This window comes from Micromys minutus (genome assembly GCF_963924665.1).
Source record: "Micromys minutus genome assembly, chromosome: 15".
NCBI lineage: Eukaryota > Metazoa > Chordata > Mammalia > Rodentia > Muridae > Micromys > Micromys minutus.
Window position 1 is genome coordinate 29,529,576 of NC_137984.1, and position 21,179 is coordinate 29,550,754.

At 41.8% G+C, this 21,179-nt stretch overlaps 1 protein-coding gene across 2 annotated transcripts; it reads right to left on the reverse strand.

Moving 5' to 3' along the window:
- Positions 1 to 4,081: 4,081 nt before the first annotated feature.
- Positions 4,082 to 20,861, reverse strand: MYNN (myoneurin). 2 transcript variants are annotated; one of them, XR_013975349.1, is made up of 9 exons: positions 20,655 to 20,861; positions 19,605 to 19,901; positions 15,430 to 16,223; positions 14,257 to 14,416; positions 10,939 to 11,117; positions 10,016 to 10,099; positions 8,987 to 9,073; positions 6,144 to 6,636; positions 4,082 to 4,201 (listed from the first exon to the last, which is right to left on the reverse strand). XR_013975349.1 is itself a non-coding variant. In XM_080929589.1 (8 exons), exons 2-8 carry the CDS (start codon positions 19,868 to 19,870, stop codon positions 6,374 to 6,376), a joined length of 1,833 nt encoding a protein of 610 aa, XP_080785715.1. In that variant the 5' UTR covers positions 19,871 to 19,901; positions 20,655 to 20,861; the 3' UTR covers positions 4,453 to 6,373. The 2 variants fall into 2 exon arrangements, 1 of the variants encoding a protein (XP_080785715.1); XM_080929589.1 differs by lacking the exon at positions 4,082 to 4,201 and having other exon boundaries at positions 4,453 to 6,636.
- Positions 20,862 to 21,179: the final 318 nt, after the last annotated feature.

Genomic DNA, 21,179 nt, shown 5'->3' on the forward strand with positions numbered 1-21,179 from the left:
GATTACACATCCAAGCCCTTTAGCTTCTCTCGGGTCTCAGTCTACTCCTGTGTGCTCCAGGAGGGCCCAAATGCTCCTTTCTTCCCAGAGGGCAGCTCATCCTGATGAGGAAGTGGGAGGAGGGGAACAGTAGTCATCGCTGCTAGAACTACAACCTTTTTACAGTTCCTATGAAATGAGGGTGATGTCCTCAGGAAGCTGCAATATGCCTCAAAATCAAGTGGTGCCTTTGCGGTATATACCCAAAGGACTCTATATCCTACCACAGAGACATTTACTCAGCCGCGTACACTGTTGCTCTATTCGTAACAGGCAGGAACCGGAAAGAGCCTAGATGTCCATCAATGGACGGACACTGAAAATATTGTATAGCTCTTAAACAAAACTATGGAATTCTCATGAGCTAGAAAAAAACATCCCGAGTAAATTTAGACTTCCAAAAGACCAATGTGGTATGTTTTACATGTCATGACTGCTATTCTCAACAACTTGACTACATCTGGAATTAACCAAAGCTCACTACATCTGGAATTACCTAAAAACCCCATGAGGGTTTTTTTTCTTGATTAGATCACTGAAATCAGAAGACCCACCTTAAATCTGAGTCATACCAAGTGGCAGGTCATATAGAAGATGAGGAAGAAAGTGCTTTTGCTTTTTGCCTGCTAGCCCTCATTCTTGCTGGCAACTTCATTACTTTACTGGTATTACAACCTACTTTTTTTGGGATTCCATATAAGCCACTCAAATATCTCTCTCTCTCTCTCTCTCTCTCTCTCTCACTCTCTCACTCACACACACACACAAAATCATCTGTCACTTGTTTTTCTGGAGAAGCCTGAATGACATACTATATGGATGTTAGCTTTAAAGTCTTTGATATATATACTACAATCCACAGAACCAGAGGTTTGGTACCTAGTAGGGGACAAGTGGGGGAGGAGAGGGTCTAAGGAAAGGGGAAGAGAACATGATATTAAGAGAGGGGGAGCAGAACATGACTGAAGTAGAGGGCTAAATGGGAAAGGGTGAGGAAGAGAGAGCAAGAAGGGAACATGGTGAAGGACAACCAACACTGGAGCCATGTGGAAACCCACCACTGTGGAAGCTTCTACATATACATATGTGAAGGAAATCTAGATGCACTCCCCCAATGTGGGGGAGACAATGCTCCAGCTAGACATCTTCCACTGCCAAGGGAAACCTCCAGCACCTGGAATGAGTCACATCTAATTCAGCCTTGTCCAAAGGGCCCCACGGAAACCCCCGAACAGTTGAAGCTATTGCCAAGACTGATTGCTCTCCACAAACCGATGGTAATACCCTATTAGTGAAGACATGAAACACAAAGAAGTCTAACACAAAGAAGTCTAGCTGGTGTCTAACTAGAGGCTTTAAGGTACCTGCACACTACTTGAGGAGAAAGGTGACCACAAACACAGCTACAAAACCTTTGATCTCAACTAGTGGCCTTCCTGCGCGGTATGGTAATGCAATAGTGGCACAGTGTGAGGAGAAACCACTCTGACTGAATTTAAGGCAGCTCTCATCCTCTGGGCTGCAACCTCTTTGGGGGCTTCACAAATGACACTTTCGAGAGGGGGCCGAAGTCCATTAAAAAACACAGATTATAATTCATAACAATAGCAAAATTAAATGAAGTAGTAAAATAATTTTATAGTTGAGGGTCACCACAATGTGATAAACTGTATAAAAGATCACAGCATTAGAAAAGTTGTGAACCACTGATTTAAGACCCACTTCCTAAGATGGAATTTATGCCTGATGCTACTTCAGTGGCTAAGAATTTGATACCAAGACAGGCCATGGGCCTAAGGTCAACCCAAATATTATGGTTCTGTTAAAGAAACAGCAATAAAATGATTCCTAATAACATTCTACTACCACCACAAATCAGTGTATCACTCAGCCATCATCAGAGATGCTTCTTCTTGAAGAATTTGAAACATAGACCCACCCCTGGACAGGGTGAAGACAATGAGACGGAGCACAATCCTAAATGCGATGTCTTCATCAGACCTTCCTATCTTAATAGGAAGCCATGTAAAAGAGGACAGAAAGATTGTAAGAGCCAGAGGGGATGGGGGACTCTCCAGATACAACAGGACTGAGGTACATAAGGAAGAATTCACACAGAGAGCCTGCATAAGTTAGAGTCAGACAGGGTCCCAGTGCTGAGAGGGAAGTAGATATGGGCTCCCACCCCTAACCAAGAAGCTGTCTGCTACCAACATCTACCTGTTAGGAAAAGCTGGTTTCTCCACTGGAGGACATCTGGATACATTAGCCATACTTCAGGATAGGCCTCATGCCCTACGACCAACACAGAAAGGACTCAATGGTATTTTTGTAGACTATTTCTCTTAAATTGCTTTTTTGGGTATTTTCTGTCTTACTAGTCTTTTGCTATATATTTTGGTTTCACTTTGTGTGTGGGTTTTTTGTTTTGTTTTGTTTTTTGTTTGTTTGCTTGATTGTTTTCTAAAGAGAGAAAGGGCCTAGAGTTGGGTATAGGTGGGGGAGGTATAGAGGATCTGAAAGGAGTTGCGGGAGGGGAAAAGCATAACCAGAATACAATGTATGGAAAAACATGTAAAACCCCTGACAATGCTGAGCTCCACATGCTCATTTTCACACTGGTGTATGAAAGTGTGTCACTGTGTCTTTGTGTTTATTGGTCTGAGATGTGATCCTTGCTTAAAACACCAGCTTTCTCCAGTACCCTTGACTTTCCTCATTGACTTCCAGGCCAATTCCAAAGGATCTTTTCTTTTACATCTTACTAACTCAGATTCTGGAGAATATGACCAGCAGTCTGCCTAAGAACTGCTTCTCTTCCTTAGCTAAGGTCACTGGTCTGGAATCACGTTACAGACCTGGGTGTCTGATGTCTGTCCTTCAGTAGTCAGCTATGGTAGGATGTGACCACGTGGGCTATAAATGTGGCCTAGCTAAGTCACACTGTGCAAGGACTACTTCAGGAAGTCAGCATGGCTGCTGGGTTAGACATTTCTGACTATTACTTCATTCTCATGAGATACTTTGTGCATGCTGCCTAGCGTCTCTTCACCCAGCCAGTGGAACTTTATTTGTCTACCCAGGTGAACAATGGCCCTTTCTCTCTGCACCCACTACTCCTGGAAGGCATTATGTTTATATGATAAATCCTTAAACATGGCAAATCTTGTGTTCATAAGCGGGGCAGGGGTTGAAGAAGGCAAAAGAAGACTACATCATCGTCTCCAGGGATTAATGCAAAGAGTGGTGGTACATAGCTGTAATCCCAGGACAGAGGAGTCTGAGGCAGCAAGATTACTGTGAATTCCACGCTAATCTGGGCTCTTTAATAAAATCAGTCTCAACATAGTGGTGCATCAAGACAAAAAGAAACAGAAACCAATGTCCCAATATCTCAATCTTATTGTTATTCAAAATAGTTAGTGAAAACACAGACTTAATTTTTATTTGGTTGTATTTATAACCAAATAACATTAAAAATCTCTAGGTACAGCTCTCAATGTTTGGTCCGTGCAGAAATCAGCTGTAAGGCTTCTCTATCACATGTCTCCCCCAGCACATCTGACTCAGTAAACTGAAGTGGGTATGGAGATTCTCAAACTCCCATCTGACAGGAGTAAAGGCATTAGTCTAGGGTATTTTAAACATTAGAGAGTTAACTACCTATTTAACTGCTTTGATATGTGCCATTTCTGTAGGATTAAGATATACAATAACGATACGTTTGCAATGAATTAACAGACCTTCAATCTTGAAAAAGCTTCTAAAATGGTCCACTGAAATGATCCTATGGAATTAAACATGAATACTATTTAACAGCAAAATTTAGTTAATGTATAATCTACAATTCCCTTTTTAAAAACTTTAAAGGCTAACTCTATAGTAAAATAATACAAATATAAAACAAAATTAGAAAATACATAAGGTATTCAGCATTTTAAAGAGTTTGAAAACCTTCTATAATACTTAAATAATTAAGAATCTTTGCCAAGACACTGCACCATAACAAAATAAAGAACTTACCTCAATGAATCTGTGTTCGAACAAGTCCCAGACACTCCTAAGTGCATGCACATTAGAACAAGTGACAGCATAATATTTAAAGAATGGTGACATTCAGTCTCTGAGCTTTCTTCACAGATAATTCTGGAAGAGCAAATGACTAAACCAGTATCAACTTAAAATCATTTCAGAGATACATGTAATATAAATTAAAAACCAATCTGACTGATTCTACTTACATGAAATAACGCTGAAAGTAATAACTTAGGAGTTTTCAAATGCTAGTTACCAAGTTAGGTGCTGTGTTGTCAGGTGTTGTGTTATGAGGTGCTGTGTTGTCAGGTGTTGTGTACACGCCTGGAGGATGTGGAGTACGAAGCCACTTTAGGTTACACAGAAGTCCCAGGCAGGTCAGGGCTATGAGGCGAGACCACCACAAAGACTGTCACTCCATTTGAAGAAACTGGGCAGTTTTCGTCCTCATATAGCACAGATATCATTGTAGCAGCTTTTGGAATTTTTTAAAAATCTTCTTACCTTAACTTTCCAGAACGTTGTGATTACAGGTATGTGCATACCCAACTAACTACAGCACTTAAAATGTTCGTTATAAGCTGGGATTAATGAAGCTGTGATTTAAGCAGAACCTCTTCACTTCCACAAACTTGGTAAAAAGGGCTGAGTCTTAATTTAGTCAGTTTTGTTATATTCCAGTAAAATTTTATTGATCTTTAGCCAGAAAAGATTAGCTGAACATTTTATACCTTACAAATTTTATTCAAACTCAGTATGTTTATTTAATATATACACAGATTTCTTAGCTAAATAATAAAATAAGTTTATTATACAAAGGAATTCCATACTCTCTCACTGGGCGTGATTTCCTGTGAAAATGCTACAGCTCTTAGAGACGTGAAGAACCTGCAGATTTTAAGAGCTGACTGTGCCATTATGTCTTCTGAGTTCTATGACCTGGACTCAAACAGGGAGAATGATTGAAGAATTCGGTATCACTGAACACTGGGAGTCTGTTTCAGTGCAGTTTAAATCCTGAAAACCACTGATACCTAACTCACGGATGGCAGAGAAGAGAAACAGTTACCATGACTCATCAGGAACAGGAGCTGACCAGGAAACCGTAACTTACAATGCAAAGTGGAATCAATTCATATGCACAACAGTGAGGGGAAAGAGGGAGCAGGCATGGAGATGGGGTGACTGAGCTCTCTAAACCCAGCAGGAATGGAAAGGACCACCCTAAAGCTACAGCCAACAACCAAAAGTTGCAGTTTGATTTATAAAACTGAAAAACCCATGTTTATAGAAAACTCAAATATAAAATGGTAAACAAACTGATAATCCAAAAGTATAGCTTATAACTGAAGTGAAGATATTAATTCTATTTGTGTGTATGTGTGTTGCTTTAGGCATGCAACTCAGGTTTCTTGATTTTTCTAAGTAATATATCAAATTTAGAAGCCAAGTGATTTCTAGTATGTATTTTATATCTAGAAAATTCTTTTTAGAACATTTATTTTAAAAAGTGCATAACTGATACAAGATAGGTTTATCAAAAATTTTCAAAACTTGTTATATATTCACTTCCAATAATCTACAAATCTAATAAAATATAAAATGAATCAAATTCCAAAACTGTCTTCTGACTACTTAAAAACACCAAATATCTATTTAAAAAAATATAGTTTCAACTCAAACAAAAATTGATCTGAGTACTGGTTTTCTCCAGAATACTGAATTCACTCTAAATAAACAAAAATTTACACACATTTTCTGGGTTTTAAGAGAAATACTTCGTTTGGCTTCATTAGAAAAGTTACCTCTAAAGGAATATATTAATAAATAGCACAATCCTTCCTTAGTATCTAAAGTTTCAGACATGAACATGAACTCGACTCCCTCACAGTTCCCACACTGGCCCACAGGGCTCACAAACAGAACGCTCTGAAGCTGATATCACTGTGGACTTTAACAGCGAGGAGAGAACAGAAACCCACAGGTCAGACTCTACCTAAGGAACAAACAAATCTACAATGCAAAGTAAAGATGGAATTAAGGCAGCTTTAACAGTGTCTAAAACTTACCCACCCAAACAGTGCTACCGTGGTGGAAGTCCCTCCTTGACAGGCTGGTTGTTTACAATAAAAGTCAAAAACCAAAAGGAGCACTGACAGATGCAGCTCGGTGCTGACTTCTGTGAATAAATAGTAATGCTCACACAGCTCAAATGAGTGGGGTTAATATGAATGTGCACCTTACCAGACAGGTTTACGTTCTCTGCCAAGGATGCCTTAGCAATTCCATGTCCTCAAAGTCAATAAAGTTGTTGTAAAAAAATCAACTGTGGTTCTGAATATCCATTCACAGTTGACCTCAGCAGTGAGTCTGATGTAGGAGACTGACTATCCGTGACTGGCAGAAGCATATGGGGGTCCTCAGTCCCAAGTGGAAGCGCTAAGGGTAGAGTCATATCGGAAGGCTTCACATCTAGCGTTTCTGACAAAGGACTTCTCTGTATGGAGTCTGGTTCGCTTACAGCATGGTCATCTACACTGCAATCTGCATTTTTATCTGTACCTGAAACAGAAGCGAAAGTGTGCTGCCTTTAACAGTGCAGAACCAAACAGCTGAGGTACACTAATCCACTTACAGGTCTGAGAAACTACTCAGACTCCATGCCAACATGCAACCCGTCTCTCTCTCCCCAGTGTGCCTGATGAAGTTTGTACTGATGCGACCGCATGCACCAAGACAGGGCAAGAACAAAGCACTATATAAGGAAGTCCACAGACTCCAAACCCGGGTGAACCTTCTCATCTGCCTCACCGCACCCTCCGCCCGCGGCACCCGTTCCTCAGTCTGGCTTGACTGAGTGGTACCACTCAGCTAGGCTGTGAGGTCCCTGATGGTGAATGCTGAGTTAAACACAGAGGGAAACACAGCAAATAAATCTTTGTACCCTGAGCATTTAATGAGGAAAGTGCAATAGCCAGTGGCTTATCCGCTATCTACCACACTGATTAGACTCGCACTTCAGGCTGGAACATGTTGCTGCCACCCCAAAATGCTGACTTGACTTCAGCAGCCTCATTAGATAGCTAACAGTGCATGCTTTGCTACATTAAGATGCAACTCTCTGTAGTCTGCAGTTTAACCAGTCAAGAAATAACCTGAGCTGCATGTCTTGGTGACTCATCAAAATGTCCTCTGCTTACAATGACCCCACCCAGCACTTCTCCACCCACTGAACTCTTCTCTCTTCAATTTCTGTAAAACTAAGTCTTTTTTTCTCTGGCAGCCCTCTTCCTTTTTAGATACGGTCATTATGGAACCCAAGTTGGCTTTGAACTTGCAACCAGTCTGCTTTCCCTCAGCATCCTGAGCGCAGGACTATGGGCATATGCTGCCACGCCCAGGTTAACTTAAGACCATTCTAATGCTGCAGAAAGATCTTCTTTAGCACTTCTGTATTTACAATGTTCTACGCTTTCGTTAGATCTCCAGGTTTTAAGCTCTTAGAGAACCAAGACTATACCCTGTCCAACTCTCTATGCCCTGCAGCTATGTGTATCCCATGGGTAGTAAGTAAATGGACTGTTGACAAGCTCACTGAGTTTTCAGTTAAACTTATGATCATACACATGGAAAATGAAGTTTTATCTATGTTTGGTGCTGGATACTGTAGCTGGAGCCTCACTTGTGCTGGGTGAGCATTCTGTCACACCCACTGATACCCGTCATCACACCTGTGATACCTTTCATTGGTCAATACAGTAAATCAAGCATCTATTTTAAGCAACAAGCCTAAAAGTTTGTAGTCTAGCTTCCTGTACTGACGTTTTTTGAGCTACCAAGGTCCTATTTCCTTCACATTTTGATGGTCATGAGAGCTCTTTTCTTCCTAACTACAGGAGTCATCCTCAATCACCCAGTCTGCATTATGAACAATAACGATAGTGCTTGCTTCAATTTCTTTCATTTTTGAAACTACTCGAAAGTTATGCTTTTTGTTTTTAGTTTGTTGGTTTGTTTGCTTGAGACAGGGATTACTTATGTAGCCCACCTTGAACAGCAATTGTCTTTCTTGTCTAAGTTACAGAATTACAGATGTGTGATATGTGCCACCATGCTTTATGGCAAATCAGATAAAGGAGGGAATAGTTAAGGTGTTTTATTATTATTATTTTATATGTATGAGTGTTTACTGCATGTGCGCCTGGTGCCCAGGGGCCGGGAGAGAACACGGGAAGCCCTGGGATTGGAGCTACAGACAGCTGTGAGTTGCTGTGTAGGTGCTGGGACTCTAACCCAGGTCCTCTGAAAGGGCAGCTAGTGCTCTTAAATGCTAAGCCATCCTTCCAGCACCTGAATATTTTAAATTTATTTTATTTTTATTTTTTTATGAAGTTCAATATTTCAAAAACAGTGCAAAAAGGAATCTTTTGTAAATTATAAAGCTACTTTTTTTATCTGTATATATCTACGTTTTTGTTACTGTTTTCTAAAATTATTTTGTTTTATTCATTTATTGGCTTGTTTGTTTATTTGTGTGAGTGTGTCTGTGTGTTTATGTGTGTCAGAGGACAACTCTCAGGAACTGTTCTCTTCTGGTACCTGTGAGATCTGGAGATAGAATTTAGGATGTCAGGCCTGAGCCCTGTTTTGTTAGGGATTATTTTGGTTTGTTTTTTGAGACAGGGCTTCACCATGTGGCTCAAGCTTGCCTGCAACTAGCTCTGTGGCCAGGCTGAGATCTGTGTGCAGCAGCTCCCTAAGTACTGAGATTATAAGCATGTTCCACTAGAGCTCCCTATACGTACTTTTAAATACACATCTACTTTACACTGTTGAAACGTGGACCTAATTTACTCAACAAGCTGAGGACCAGCACCAACAGAGGAGTGAATGTTTCAGCACGCACTCTTACCAGAGTGGACCTTTGTTTTATGCTTCTTTAAGTTTTTAATGTCTGTGTAAGAATTTCCACACAATTCACAGATAAATGGTCGTTCTCCTGAAAAATAAGGTAAAAACTTAGTATTTAAAAAATTGCTAGCTGACACAAAACTACCAAATGTTGATAAAAATAAAGCAAACGTTCTTTTAATCACGGAGCTATGGCTGTGAGATGAGAGGCCCTGCACACGTGGGTGTGCTTCACTTTGTAAGAAGCAGAATCCAATTTGGGGTCAAATTAAGGACTTTCATTATCTGCAACTCTCAAAAAGAATCTACTCTTATACCTCACAAAAGAGGAAGTTTAAGAAACACAGATGATATTCTACAATATAATTATTTTCAAGTAGGTACTGTTCAGGCTGGGACCCTAACTCAGTGGTAGATTGCGTGCTCGCATCAGTAAAGCTGAGTTTGCTCCCCAGCACTATGGGGATGAGGTGGTGAAATGTGTTACCCCAAAATCCAAGAAACATAAGGATACAGGAGCTGCAAATGAGTTTCCAAGCCCCTTCTAGTATTCATATCAAATGTGAACAGTGTATTTTAAAAGTAGTTTTCCTTTCAATTTAATGTTCAACATTTTCTTCACACTATTTACATATTACATGTTATAACAAATATGTTGATAACAAAATCCATTCTTAAGACTTTCATATAAGAACGCTACTTTATAATTCTGTTGGTTCCTTGTTTGATATATCTACTCAATTTAATGCAAAAGTTTTCATTTGAAATGATGGGTATCTGGCACATTCCTTAGAAAATCTGCACAATTCTTAACTGAATTTAAATCATACTCTAAACAGTAAAAAAATAAATAAATAAATAAAATAACAAAAGAAACGAACAAATAAAAAGCTGATATTTATACATTAAAAACTTGTTATCACTAAGTTATACTAAATACTAGATACTCCACAATGGTTTCAAAGCCAAGGTTTATGTACAAAGGAATTAAGAGAGAACAAAAAATGATGCGTTCTCCCTAAACACAGACCTGTATGGGATCGAAAGTGTTTGTTGAGCTCTCCTGAGGAAATAAAACTTTTCCCACAAATACCACATATGTATGGTTTTTCACCTAGATGGAAAATAAAAGATAGCGAAGTGGTGTACTATACCAACATAACACTTATCAGTTACAAGAGATCTAAATTAAGCTTATAAAATTACCATCTATATGAAAGCCTTTCTACAATGTATCTTAGAGGCATCCAAAGTAATGAACTATTAATTTATTCTACCTATCTAGATCGGTACTTTTCACACATTAAACATTATTTCTGTAAATGTCTCTTCTCTCCTAGAAGAGATGACCTGGGTAAACAATTTGATTCTTACGATTAAGAACATCAAATTCAAGTGACATTTCAAATTTTGCTATCTACTATTCAAGGAGAATAGAAACATTTAAGGAAGACCATAGCCAACAGCCCACCTTCCAAAAGAGACTCTAACCAGTACACTTTGTTTTCAAAGCTCATAATTTGAAGCTGACACATCTGTCTGAGTTCCAGAGTTTGGAATGTCTATGCAAAAGAGGTCCCAGGTCACAAGGCAGGTTTCTTGCCCACACCACCTCCCGTTTAACTCCCTTTCACATTCTTATTCACAGGAGACAAATTCTCAAAAAAGGCTAACTAGGTTTACTTTAGCCATAAAAACATGGCTCAATTCGACTTATATATTTTCAGAATTATCTTACTCTAATAAACATAGGCTAATGATAAAATTGTCACCTACCTTGTAGTCTAGAAAAGTCAGATTCTTAATCTAATGGTTATGCAAAAATCATGAACATAGCTTCAAAACTACCAACGTAGATATCTAAAAAGTCTATAGTCTAGCTTCTGAAAAGGCCCAGTTCCCACTTGTCTTAGCTACAACCTTGTTCCGGCAATGTGAGCAGTAAAGTCTTACCTGTGTGCTTCCGAGAGTGAGTGATAAGAGAACTAGAGACAGCAAACGCCTTTCCGCAGGTGTCGCACACGTAAGGCTTTTCTCCAGTGTGCCTGCGGACATGATAGGTCAGCGTGCTGGCCTGGGCAAACCTCTGCCCACACCTATCACAAACATATGGCTTTTCTCCACTGTGTTTCCTGTTAGTAAATATAAAGTAACACGGGAGTAAGTAAAGCAATCCAGAGGGAGGCCATGTATACATGAAGTACTTACTTCTCATATAAAATGCTGTATTTTGTGTAGCATTTTATTTCATCTCAACAGGTGAAGACTTCATACTTAGCTGGACAGTGGTGGTGCAGGTCTTTAATCCCAGCACTCAGGAGGCAGAGGCTGGTGGATATCTATAGTTTGAGGCCAGCCTGGTCTAGAGCAAGCTCCAGGACATCCAGGACTACAGAGAAACTCTGTCTCAAAAACCAAAAAACAAAGACTACATATCTAAATTTAGTAGCTGTTTCTATGTAAAGCACTGCTGAAAAAAATACTTTTAAGGAATCAAAGTATTAGCAGTTCTGAGATGAGCTCAACATCCTTTTTTTATCATCAGCCTACAGGGTTTTAGGGTTTCTGTTGCTGTGATAAAGATCATACATGACCAAAGCAACCTGGGGAGGAGAGTTCATTTCAGCATAGTCCATGTCACGGCCCACCTTTGAGGGAAGTCGGGGCGAGAACCTGAAATAGGCACTGACGCAGAAGCCATAGACAACTGCTGTCTACTGCTCAGTCTGCCTTCGTACCCACCCAGGACCACCTGCCCGGGGGGCACACACACAGTGAGCCCGGGACCACCTGCGGGGGGGGCACACAGTGAGCCCGGGACCACCTGCCCAGGGGGCACACAGTGAGCCCGGGCCTCTCACACTGATGTTACTGAAGACAATGACCTATAGGTAACCCAATGGAGTCTTTTCTCAGGTAAGAGTCCCTCTTTCTAGATATGTTTATGTCAAAACTAAAAACACAGTAGCTATCCTCGACCCCCCAGTACAGCAATTATTTGCCAGTCCATCTTCCTTGTCAAAAGTTCTTCTTCAAACTACTAGCACCTTCTCATCCACCTTCATGTCCAGCTGACAGTTGCTTCAGATTTCACTGAGAAAAAGTTAGTAAGAAAATTTGGGCCAGTGAAGTTGGCTCAGTAAAAGTCCCTACTGCCATGTAAGTTTGATCACTGGGTTCCACATTGTGGAAGGATAGAAACAACTCCCCTGGGTTGTCCTAAGGCCCCTACAGGCATGCCATTCATAGTGCAGATATATACAAATATACACAAGAATATTAAAGAAAGAAAAGGTCCAAATCATAGCACCCTGCCTATAGCATCTGCACCTATAACCTTGTTCTGTTTCTGTCACTTGAAGGTGGCAATTCCACTAAAAATAAATCCCCTAACTCCAGGTGTCAATGGTTTGAATCAAGAATGTTGCTTAAAGGCCAAGTACCAATGGCTTGGTCACCAGCTAGAGGTAGTATCAGGGGGTGGAAACTTTAGGAGGCTTGGCCTGGACCTGCTTCTAACTAGGCCTTACCTCCTAAAGAAGCAGGTCGCAGACTGTACCTTTGTCTCCAGCTCTCTTCAACCTCTGCTTCTTGACTGCCACAAGATGAGCGGAGGATTCCACCATACCTCTCTGTCTTTGTTTGCCTCATCAAAGGCCCAGAAGCTCTGAGGCCGGCCAGGAGAGCATAGGCTGAAGCCTCTAGACCTGCCTGGCAACACAGGCCTTCCTTCTTAGGGTAACTGCCTCATAGTGACAGCTGGGGACATGGAAAAACAAATTCGTTCACTGTGTCTCACAATGTGGTTCAGACACTTTTAGAACTGATGTTTAGGAAGAATTAGAAAAAGTTTAGAGATGCAGGTTGGAGACATTCTAGAAGACTCTAGCAGAGCTTAGTGGGCCATTCAGAAGACCGTCATTCTGATAGGAACATACATGGTAGCCAGAAATAGGAATGATGGGCAAATATCAGTGATTCCAACACTCATGACACTAAGGTAAGAGCATTAAAAGTCAGCTGGACTACAGCTTTTAGAAGGGGAGACAGGGAAGGGTGCTCGTGAGTTCTAGAAAGAAATAATGCTACTGGGAACTGAACTTGAGAACAATTTTGCATTCTGGCAAATACCCTGTTTACATTTTATCCATGCCCTGCGGCTCTGAGCTGGGTTTAAAGACTTAATTATCCCAGTGGAAAAAAATGTCAAGGCTGCATAGTACACAGATGCCATTTACTAGCTACTTTCAGCCAGATTTACAGTGAGCAAAAGCAAAGTAGAAAAGTTTGAAGGACCTGGAAGTTTGGCTAGGAAAGAAGCAAAGTGAAGTTGGGAGCAGGGAGACATGGCTGAGGAAGACTTAGCACATGGAAAGGAAGCCAAGGGGTTGGGAGGACAGCTCAGTGGGAGAGCGACTGTCCAGCATGGTGGAGACCCTGAGCTCAGTTCCTGGCACCATAAAGCAAAACAAAGATTCTGATCAATGATATATTCTTGTTGTTCTAGCTCTCAGGACGTAAAGGTAGAATGATTTGAGGTTTGTGACCAGCCTGAGCAACATAGCAAGACTCTGTCTTAAACAAACAAAATAGCAGAAAACTAGCTAAATCCTAGTCTTCAAAAGTGATAGGGTGTGAAAATGTAAATCCATTTGGCTGGAGAACATACTAAGCTTGCCCACATACGCTGTTTCCATGTGCTTTGTCCAAGGTCAGCCACACAGGCACTCAGAGTCTATGGCAGCCACGGGCTCAGGAGGCAGGCATGGCTACTACTTCCCCTGGGAGACTTCGGGAGAGCCAGCTATTTTTCATAGCATTCAGGAAGAAGAGGTCGAGGAGGAGCATGCAGGAAAGGCTGGGGCAAGAGGCAGCAATGAGAGTCTCGGGAATTGGTTCTTTAACCAGGTCTCAATACCTAAAACATCACCTCTAACTCTGATTAAATCAAAGGCACTACCCCCACAATCACCTCTGAACAATTACGGGGGACTATGCCTTCCACGAATGGACATTTGGGAGGTATCTCAGAACATAGTTTACTCAAACTGCACAGTACAATTCCCATTCCAAAGGGGAGTGACGAGAAAATGCAAGAAGATGAGAGCCAGACGGAAACTTGGTGGACAAGCATCAAACCCTCTGGTCCCATATCAGCACAATGTCATGGGAGGCCTGCCCTGCGTGCTCTGTGTGCTCACAGAAAACACACTACTCAGGAGACTGTAATAATTAACTAACGTAAAGGTCAAGCGGCTCATTTTCTTTTACCTTGCATGAATCTTGAGATTGCTAGAAGTTGCAAACTGTAAATTGCACACATCACATTTATAGGGTTTTTCCTCACCATGATGCATGCGACTATGGAAGACCAGCTGGCATTTCTGAGCAAATCCTTTATCACACAGTTCACATTTATATGGCCTTTCCCCTAAAAGAACAATAACATTTGTATTAGAAAGATATTAGGAACAATGATATTATATTAGAGAAAAAAATCCTGTTTTACTTGCTAAAGTCATAAGCTCTTAAGGCTTTTAGAAGAGCCAACAGTACTAGTTTTTTGTTTTCAAAGAGTGGTATAACTTCTAAGTAACAAAAGTGAATGGGATGTCTTCAAGACTACTGAAAACACCAGGAGCAAAGAAACTAACCCTAACAGTGAAAGGTGATGAGCAGGAAAAAGTATAAAATGCAAACCTAAGTGTTCCAATAGATACTAGTACTTTGCCAGCACAAAGTCATGCAAATCAGAGGTAAAAAGAAAAGCGAGGAAGAATGATGTTCAAAAGCCAATGAAATCTCGGGGCATGGAACGGGAAGGGTTGGTAATACATGGTACTGGCCTGAGTTTTAGTGATTAACTAAATTTAGAAAACTAGAACCAAGCCAGGTGTGATGCTACAGCTCCATAAGCCCAATTCTGGAGGCTGAGGCAGGGGGATTGCAGATTCAAGGCCATTTCCAGCAAGACACTGTCTCAGAATAAAAAGTCTCATGGGGGGAGGGGGTTAGGGCTAGCTTAGTAGCAGAGTGCTTGCACAGCATGTTTAAGGCCCCAGGTTCAATCCCCAGCAGGGGCGGGGGTTAGAACCAGTTTACACTTATGAGAGGAAAGACTGTAAGGACCCGATACACTAGAATCTAAAATGTCAATTATAACAAAGAACTGTTAAATACTTGGTTACAATTACAAATAACACTCAAGGATTCTAATGTTAAAACCTTTTACAGATAACATATGGCAAATTTTGTTCATAAGGAGTTAAAGGTGTATGCTAATGTCATCTGTGTGTTCTAGAGATACAACTTAGTAGTACTGTATGTGCTCACTTAGGGCCCTTGCTTCAATTCCCAGTACAAAATAGAACAGAAAACACAAGCAACACTAACCGACCTCGGTGGGAAAAAAGAACAGTGCACCTTCCCACGAAGCAGCCTTACCTGTGTGAGTCCTCACGTGTGTTTTCAGCTGGTTGCACTGGGTAAACGCCTTTCCGCACAAGTGGCAGACGTAAGGCTTGACTCCTTTGTGTATTCTCATGTGCCTTCGCAGGCTGCTGGCTTCGGAAAACACCTTCCCGCACGTGTTACACATTGGCTTGGCCTTGGAGTACCTTGAATCCAGCTCTTCCCGGGTGTTCTCCAGCTCATACGGACTCTTTACACTAGCTATGTTAGACATGGAGTGTTCTTTCAGGGCACAATGTGACTGTGATTTTCGACGTTTCCGTTTGACTGTAACAGTTTGCACGGTATCTTGTGCTGGAAAAGTATTTTCCACAACTGATGTCAACTCAAGTTCTGAAGTGTCACTTCCCTGAATGACTTGCTCTACCACAGGTGAGGACAACTTATTAGTATCTAGGAATAACTCCACAGATGCACTCTCTAAAACATCACTGGGGTACTGAACTGCTTTGGTCTGCCCTGATTTCTGGGAATTGAAAGCCTTTTTCTTCTTTTTACTTTGAGACGATTTCTTGGTCAATGCCCGTGGTTTAGGGTTTGCCTGAAGTGAGTCTGTGGAGACTTCTGATTTCTCCCGATTGTTGTAATCTCGCAGAGTAAGAAGGCAGGTCTGTTGATTCAATTCAATGTTTCCAGTAATACTAGATATTTCTGTAGAAGAGGGACTGGCAATGAAAGCGAAATCCTCCATCTTTATTTTACATTTAGTTACTACCTCTTCTACTTTGAGATAGTCAGCAGCCTGATGGATTTCCTTAACATTCCAACTGAAAGGAAACAAGACTGAATGACAATATTCTAATCCAAAAAAAAAAAAAAAAAAACCAAAACCAGAAACAGCTGAACATACTCAAATGTCTTTTAGAGATCTAATAAAGCACAATGCCTGACATTTCTAAATTAAGTAACAAATTTATAAAATTTAACTCAGTCAGAATGTTTGAGCAGGTATCTCCAATTTTAGAGATGCCTAAAACATGAAAAAAATATAGAGTAACAAAATGTTGTAGTTTCTGGCAGCTTAGAAAACAAAAGCAAAAGACAGACCCCTGAATTTAAAAATGACTGTTGGGTGGTCAGGAAGCTGGCTCAGCAGGGAAAGACATTAGCTGCAAAAGCCTAAGGCCCAGGGAACCCACACTGAGGGCAATGTGACTGAGCACAAGTCTGCCCCCAGCACTCTCCTGCAAGACGTGAGGCAGAGACAGGCCAGCTAGCCAAGAGCTCTGCAGAGCAGCAGAGACAAGACCCCATCTCAACAAGGTGGAAAGAGAAATAAGTCCAAGGTGGTCTCTCACCTCCTCATGCATGTGATACATGTGTGCATCTGCATTGGGAAACACACACATACATTTATTTGTTTTGCTTCTTTTGAGACGGGGCATCACTATGTAGCTTTGACTAACCTAAAACTTAACATGTAGACCAGGCTGGACTCAAACTCATAGGGTTCACCTTCCTGTCCCTCCTTAGCCCTGGGATTAAAGGCATGCACAACATGCCCTGTTAATTCTTTTTTTTTTTCTTTTTAAAACATTGTTGGCAATACCTTGCTTCCTCCCATTCCCTGAGGTTTCCTCAGAAGCCAGTCAACTTTTCTGGATTGGCAACAGAAAGAGTTCAATGAAAACTACTTTCTAATCCTCCCTTCTGCCCAAGGAGGTACCTTTAACTATGTTTCTCAAGCTTTACTGTGAATATGAGTTGTGGAGGGGTCCTGTTAATGAAAACTGAAATTCAGCCATCTATGAGAAAGTGCTAGAGAGTCTGCAACTCCTAAGAAAGGTGCACCCATATGTTCAACTCAATTTAAGATTATTTTTCACAAATAATTAATGGAGAAAGAGAGACCGTGTGGGAGGTGGCTTGTGTCTGCAATCTAGTACTCCGGGGACTCTATTGAGGCCATCTTCAGCCAACCACACAGTGATTTTCTGGTCACATACAATAAGATCTTGTTTCAAAAAAACTCAAAAAGAAAACATAAAACTTAAAAACTCTCCCAAACTTCACTGACCTGCAGTTAGTATTACATTCTCTACGTTCTTCAGCCAGAGGCAGGCAACTCAACAAGCCATTTGTCAATTATTTACCAAATTTTAATAATTATGGGAGATTAACTTATCTCTGCTCATTGTTCCAATAAAACAACTGCAAACCATGAATACTTCCTCTTCAGAAAAAACAAGAGGTGTTTTGATTCTAGCATGTGTAAGAGGTTTATTTCCATAATGAACTGCAAGCTACAAGGAAAGGATTTTAATTGTCTACATGCACACATCTGTAGAGATGGTGTGAAAAAGGATGTGTATGAAAATATTAATAGTCCTACAATAGGCGGCAGAATTCCATAGGTGGTTTTCCTTTCTCAGTTTCCTCTAAGAAATGTAGAACTAAAGAGGGCACAGAGTAAAGAAGATAAAATGTAAAGTAAACAAATGTTTTTTGCACGGTGGGAGCGTCAAGTAAGTTTTCACTCAATCTTTCCAATAACACCAATATATAGTTACTACTATCTCACTTTCATGAGATTAAGGACTGGAGAGGCCTTGTCAAAGGAGACATACAATCAGCCAGTCAGAAAGATACAATTCCAATATCTGTTTTGGTTTTTTTTTCCCCTTTTATTAAGTCTGGCTGGCCTGGAACTCAAAGAGATGCACCTGCCTCTGCATCCCAACTTCTGGATAAAAGGCATATCCCACCATGACCGGCCTATAAATCTGTTCTGCCAGCCAATACTCCACTGTGTTCATGCTTCTGTTAGAAATGAAGGAAAGAAGGCAAGCATAATTTGACCAGATTCTTTTTGCTTTTGCCCTTTCTACCGTTCCTCCTACAACTAAGAATCTATTACTATTAGCCTAATTTTTATATAGAGGAAACAACATATCATATTGTAAGAATCTTAAGAACCCACCTGATGTTTAAAAGGCAGCAAGAAGCCTCTTTTGACATAGTAGTGTGTGTGTGTTCGTGTGCACATGTGCATGCAGATGTGTGTATATTTGTGTATGGAAGCCACAGATGGCTCTGCTTGTCTTCCTCTGTTGCTCTTCAAACCTCATTATGTGAGACAGGATCTCTTGCTGAGCTTGAAGCTCACAGATTCTGCTGGGCTGTCTGGCTGATGAGCTCCAAAGAACTGCCTGTGTCCACCCTGGCAGCGCTGGTATTACAAAAATGCTTTTTTATGGTGGCTGAGGATCCGAAATCAGGTCCTCATCCTGGCATGGCAGGGACTTGACCAATGCACCTCTGAAGCTCAGCAGTTCAGCCTTATGAGAAGCACAATAATGCCTCTGGCTTGATTTAAGCTTTGGATGGGTTAACAACAGTAACAGACCTACTGTCATTCCTGTTCCCACGAACTTACTTTCCAGGACCACAATCAGAAAGTCCTGCCCGTTGCCAATGTGACCAACAGAAGGCACTAGGCCATGAGTGGTTCTTTCAACACTCTACTCCACATAGCTCAGAAGAGACTGAGTGTGAGAAAAGGCCTAAGGGACACCAAGACCAAAATCAGTGGGAAAGGAAAACCACTTACAATTCAGGATTTACAAAACTGAAAGAGAGCGTTGGGGTGGGGTGGGTGAATAAGTATGCCAGACAGAATTCTTGACTTTAATGTGTTTTGCTTGTTTGTTTTTGCTTTTTCAATACAGGGTTTCTCTGTGTAGTCCTGGCTGTCCTGGAACAACTTGCTGTTGCCCAGGCTGGCCTCAAAATTACAGGGATCTGCTTGCCTCTGCCTTTGCTTATTGTTTTGTTTTGTTTTTTTTTAAAGACTTAATTTATTTATTATATGTAAGTATAAGTACATGGTAGCTGCCTTCAGACACACCAGAAGAGGGCATCAGATCTCATTACAGATGCTTGTGAGTCACTATGTAGTTGAACTCAGGACCTTTGGAAGAGCAGTCAGTGCTCTTAACCACTGAGCCATCTCTCCAGTCCTGTTTGGTTTTCGTGCTTACCAAGCATCTTTTCATCCTAAACAAAGCTACTGAAGCTATAGTGTGTGTGCATATTGTATATCAACACTGAGAATGAGTGTGGAGAGCCAATGGGAAAAATATTAATCTATTTTAGCTCTATAGACTATTTGACTAAATTTTATAACTGAATAAAAATGTGTACTTTACCTGTCAAGATTTAAAGTTCCTGTATATATAAACTCCAACAGTTTCTGAAATCCGTCGGCCTTCACCTGACTCTGATCAAGAAAAACGTTGTTCTCAGAAGTGCTTCTGTAGATGGCACCAAAATACTCACTAAAGGAGGCAAGCACATTCCTGTGCGCCTTAAACTGGAATTCTCCAATCACTATGGTACAGTCACAAAGAAATCCTGCTTCCCGTTGTTTATTCAGTCTCTCTAGAAGGTGCTCACAGTGGTGTGAATACTGCATTTTGATATCAGAATGGAATGTTACCCTTGATCTAGAAGACAAAAAGAAACGGTGAACTTTCATCAAACATTCACCCAAGCAGAGGTAAGGGAGGGTGGAGAAGGGACAAAAGAATAAACTCGAAGAACACAGCTCTTACTTTGCCCCCAAATCCCAAAAGTCTCATCGAACACACGTGGGGATTAGATGCTTTTCTTTGCTTTACAGCGCTAGAATATGAATACAATCAATGGCAGTGAACAAAAACTGTGTCATGAGTTGTAAAATTCTAAGCTTTAAAGTTGACCCCTCAAACTTTCAAGGTCCAACAGGCATCGTTACCTGAAGGTGCTAAAAAAATAAGAAATGACTCCTCGAAACAGAGGATAAGAACACGGTACGAGTTGTGTTCATTGGTCTCTCTGATCACTGAAACCTGTAGGCTGAGATGGTGAGGTTCCAAGCGCTAGGCAAGAGCAAGGGGGCGGGAACGCCTGGACCAGACGTGTCAAAGGTTCCATCACTCTCCGGAGGAGGACACACCCCTTGCCCGCTGCAAGCCTGGCAGCAGCAGAGGGTGACAGTCCCAGCCAGTCTTCCCCGGCCTCCGCTGTCCTACTCTCCCAGCTCGCACTCCCGCGAGTTCCTACAGCAAGGGCCATGACTACAGCCACCGCGGAGGCTGCCTCTCCCAGGACACCCTCCTTCGCCCCGAATCGCGCTCGATCTCCGAGGCGCCGGGCCACCTAAGACTCCGGGGTCCCAGAACGCAGGGACGACAGGCCAGGCGGAGGGTGGCACTCACCCGTATCCGCCCAAGGGAAACAGTTTCTTCACTCTCTCACCGCCATCTTGGGAGTACGTCACTGCGACGCTCCGCCTCTCCCTTCTTCCTCCGCGGCAGCGTCACGTCCGGATGTGTGGTCCAGTGGGGACCCCGGGATAGGACTCTAGATGGCCACTAGGGCCGGCGAACTGGATCTCAGAGCCCCGACTTCCCGGCATGCCCAGGTCTCTGGATCATAACTCAGTGCACACTCACATCCTGCGACAGATGTCAGCCCGCAGCTGTCGACCCAGATTCTGGGCCGAGACCGGACTTGAGTGCACAGCCGGCCTTTCCGGGAACCGCGCTGCGCGCTGCATGCTGGGAGTTGTAGTTCTCTTTCTCGCCTGTCATCCTGTCTTCATTAGCGCCCCTCCAGTGGAGATGACTGCGTTGTGCACCCTGGTTCTTGACCATGGCGGGTGGGAGGGATGTGCTTAAGTCGAGACCAATCACTCCTTCCTCTTTTGCATACCCGAAAGCTCTTGGGACCCCCAGAGTTCT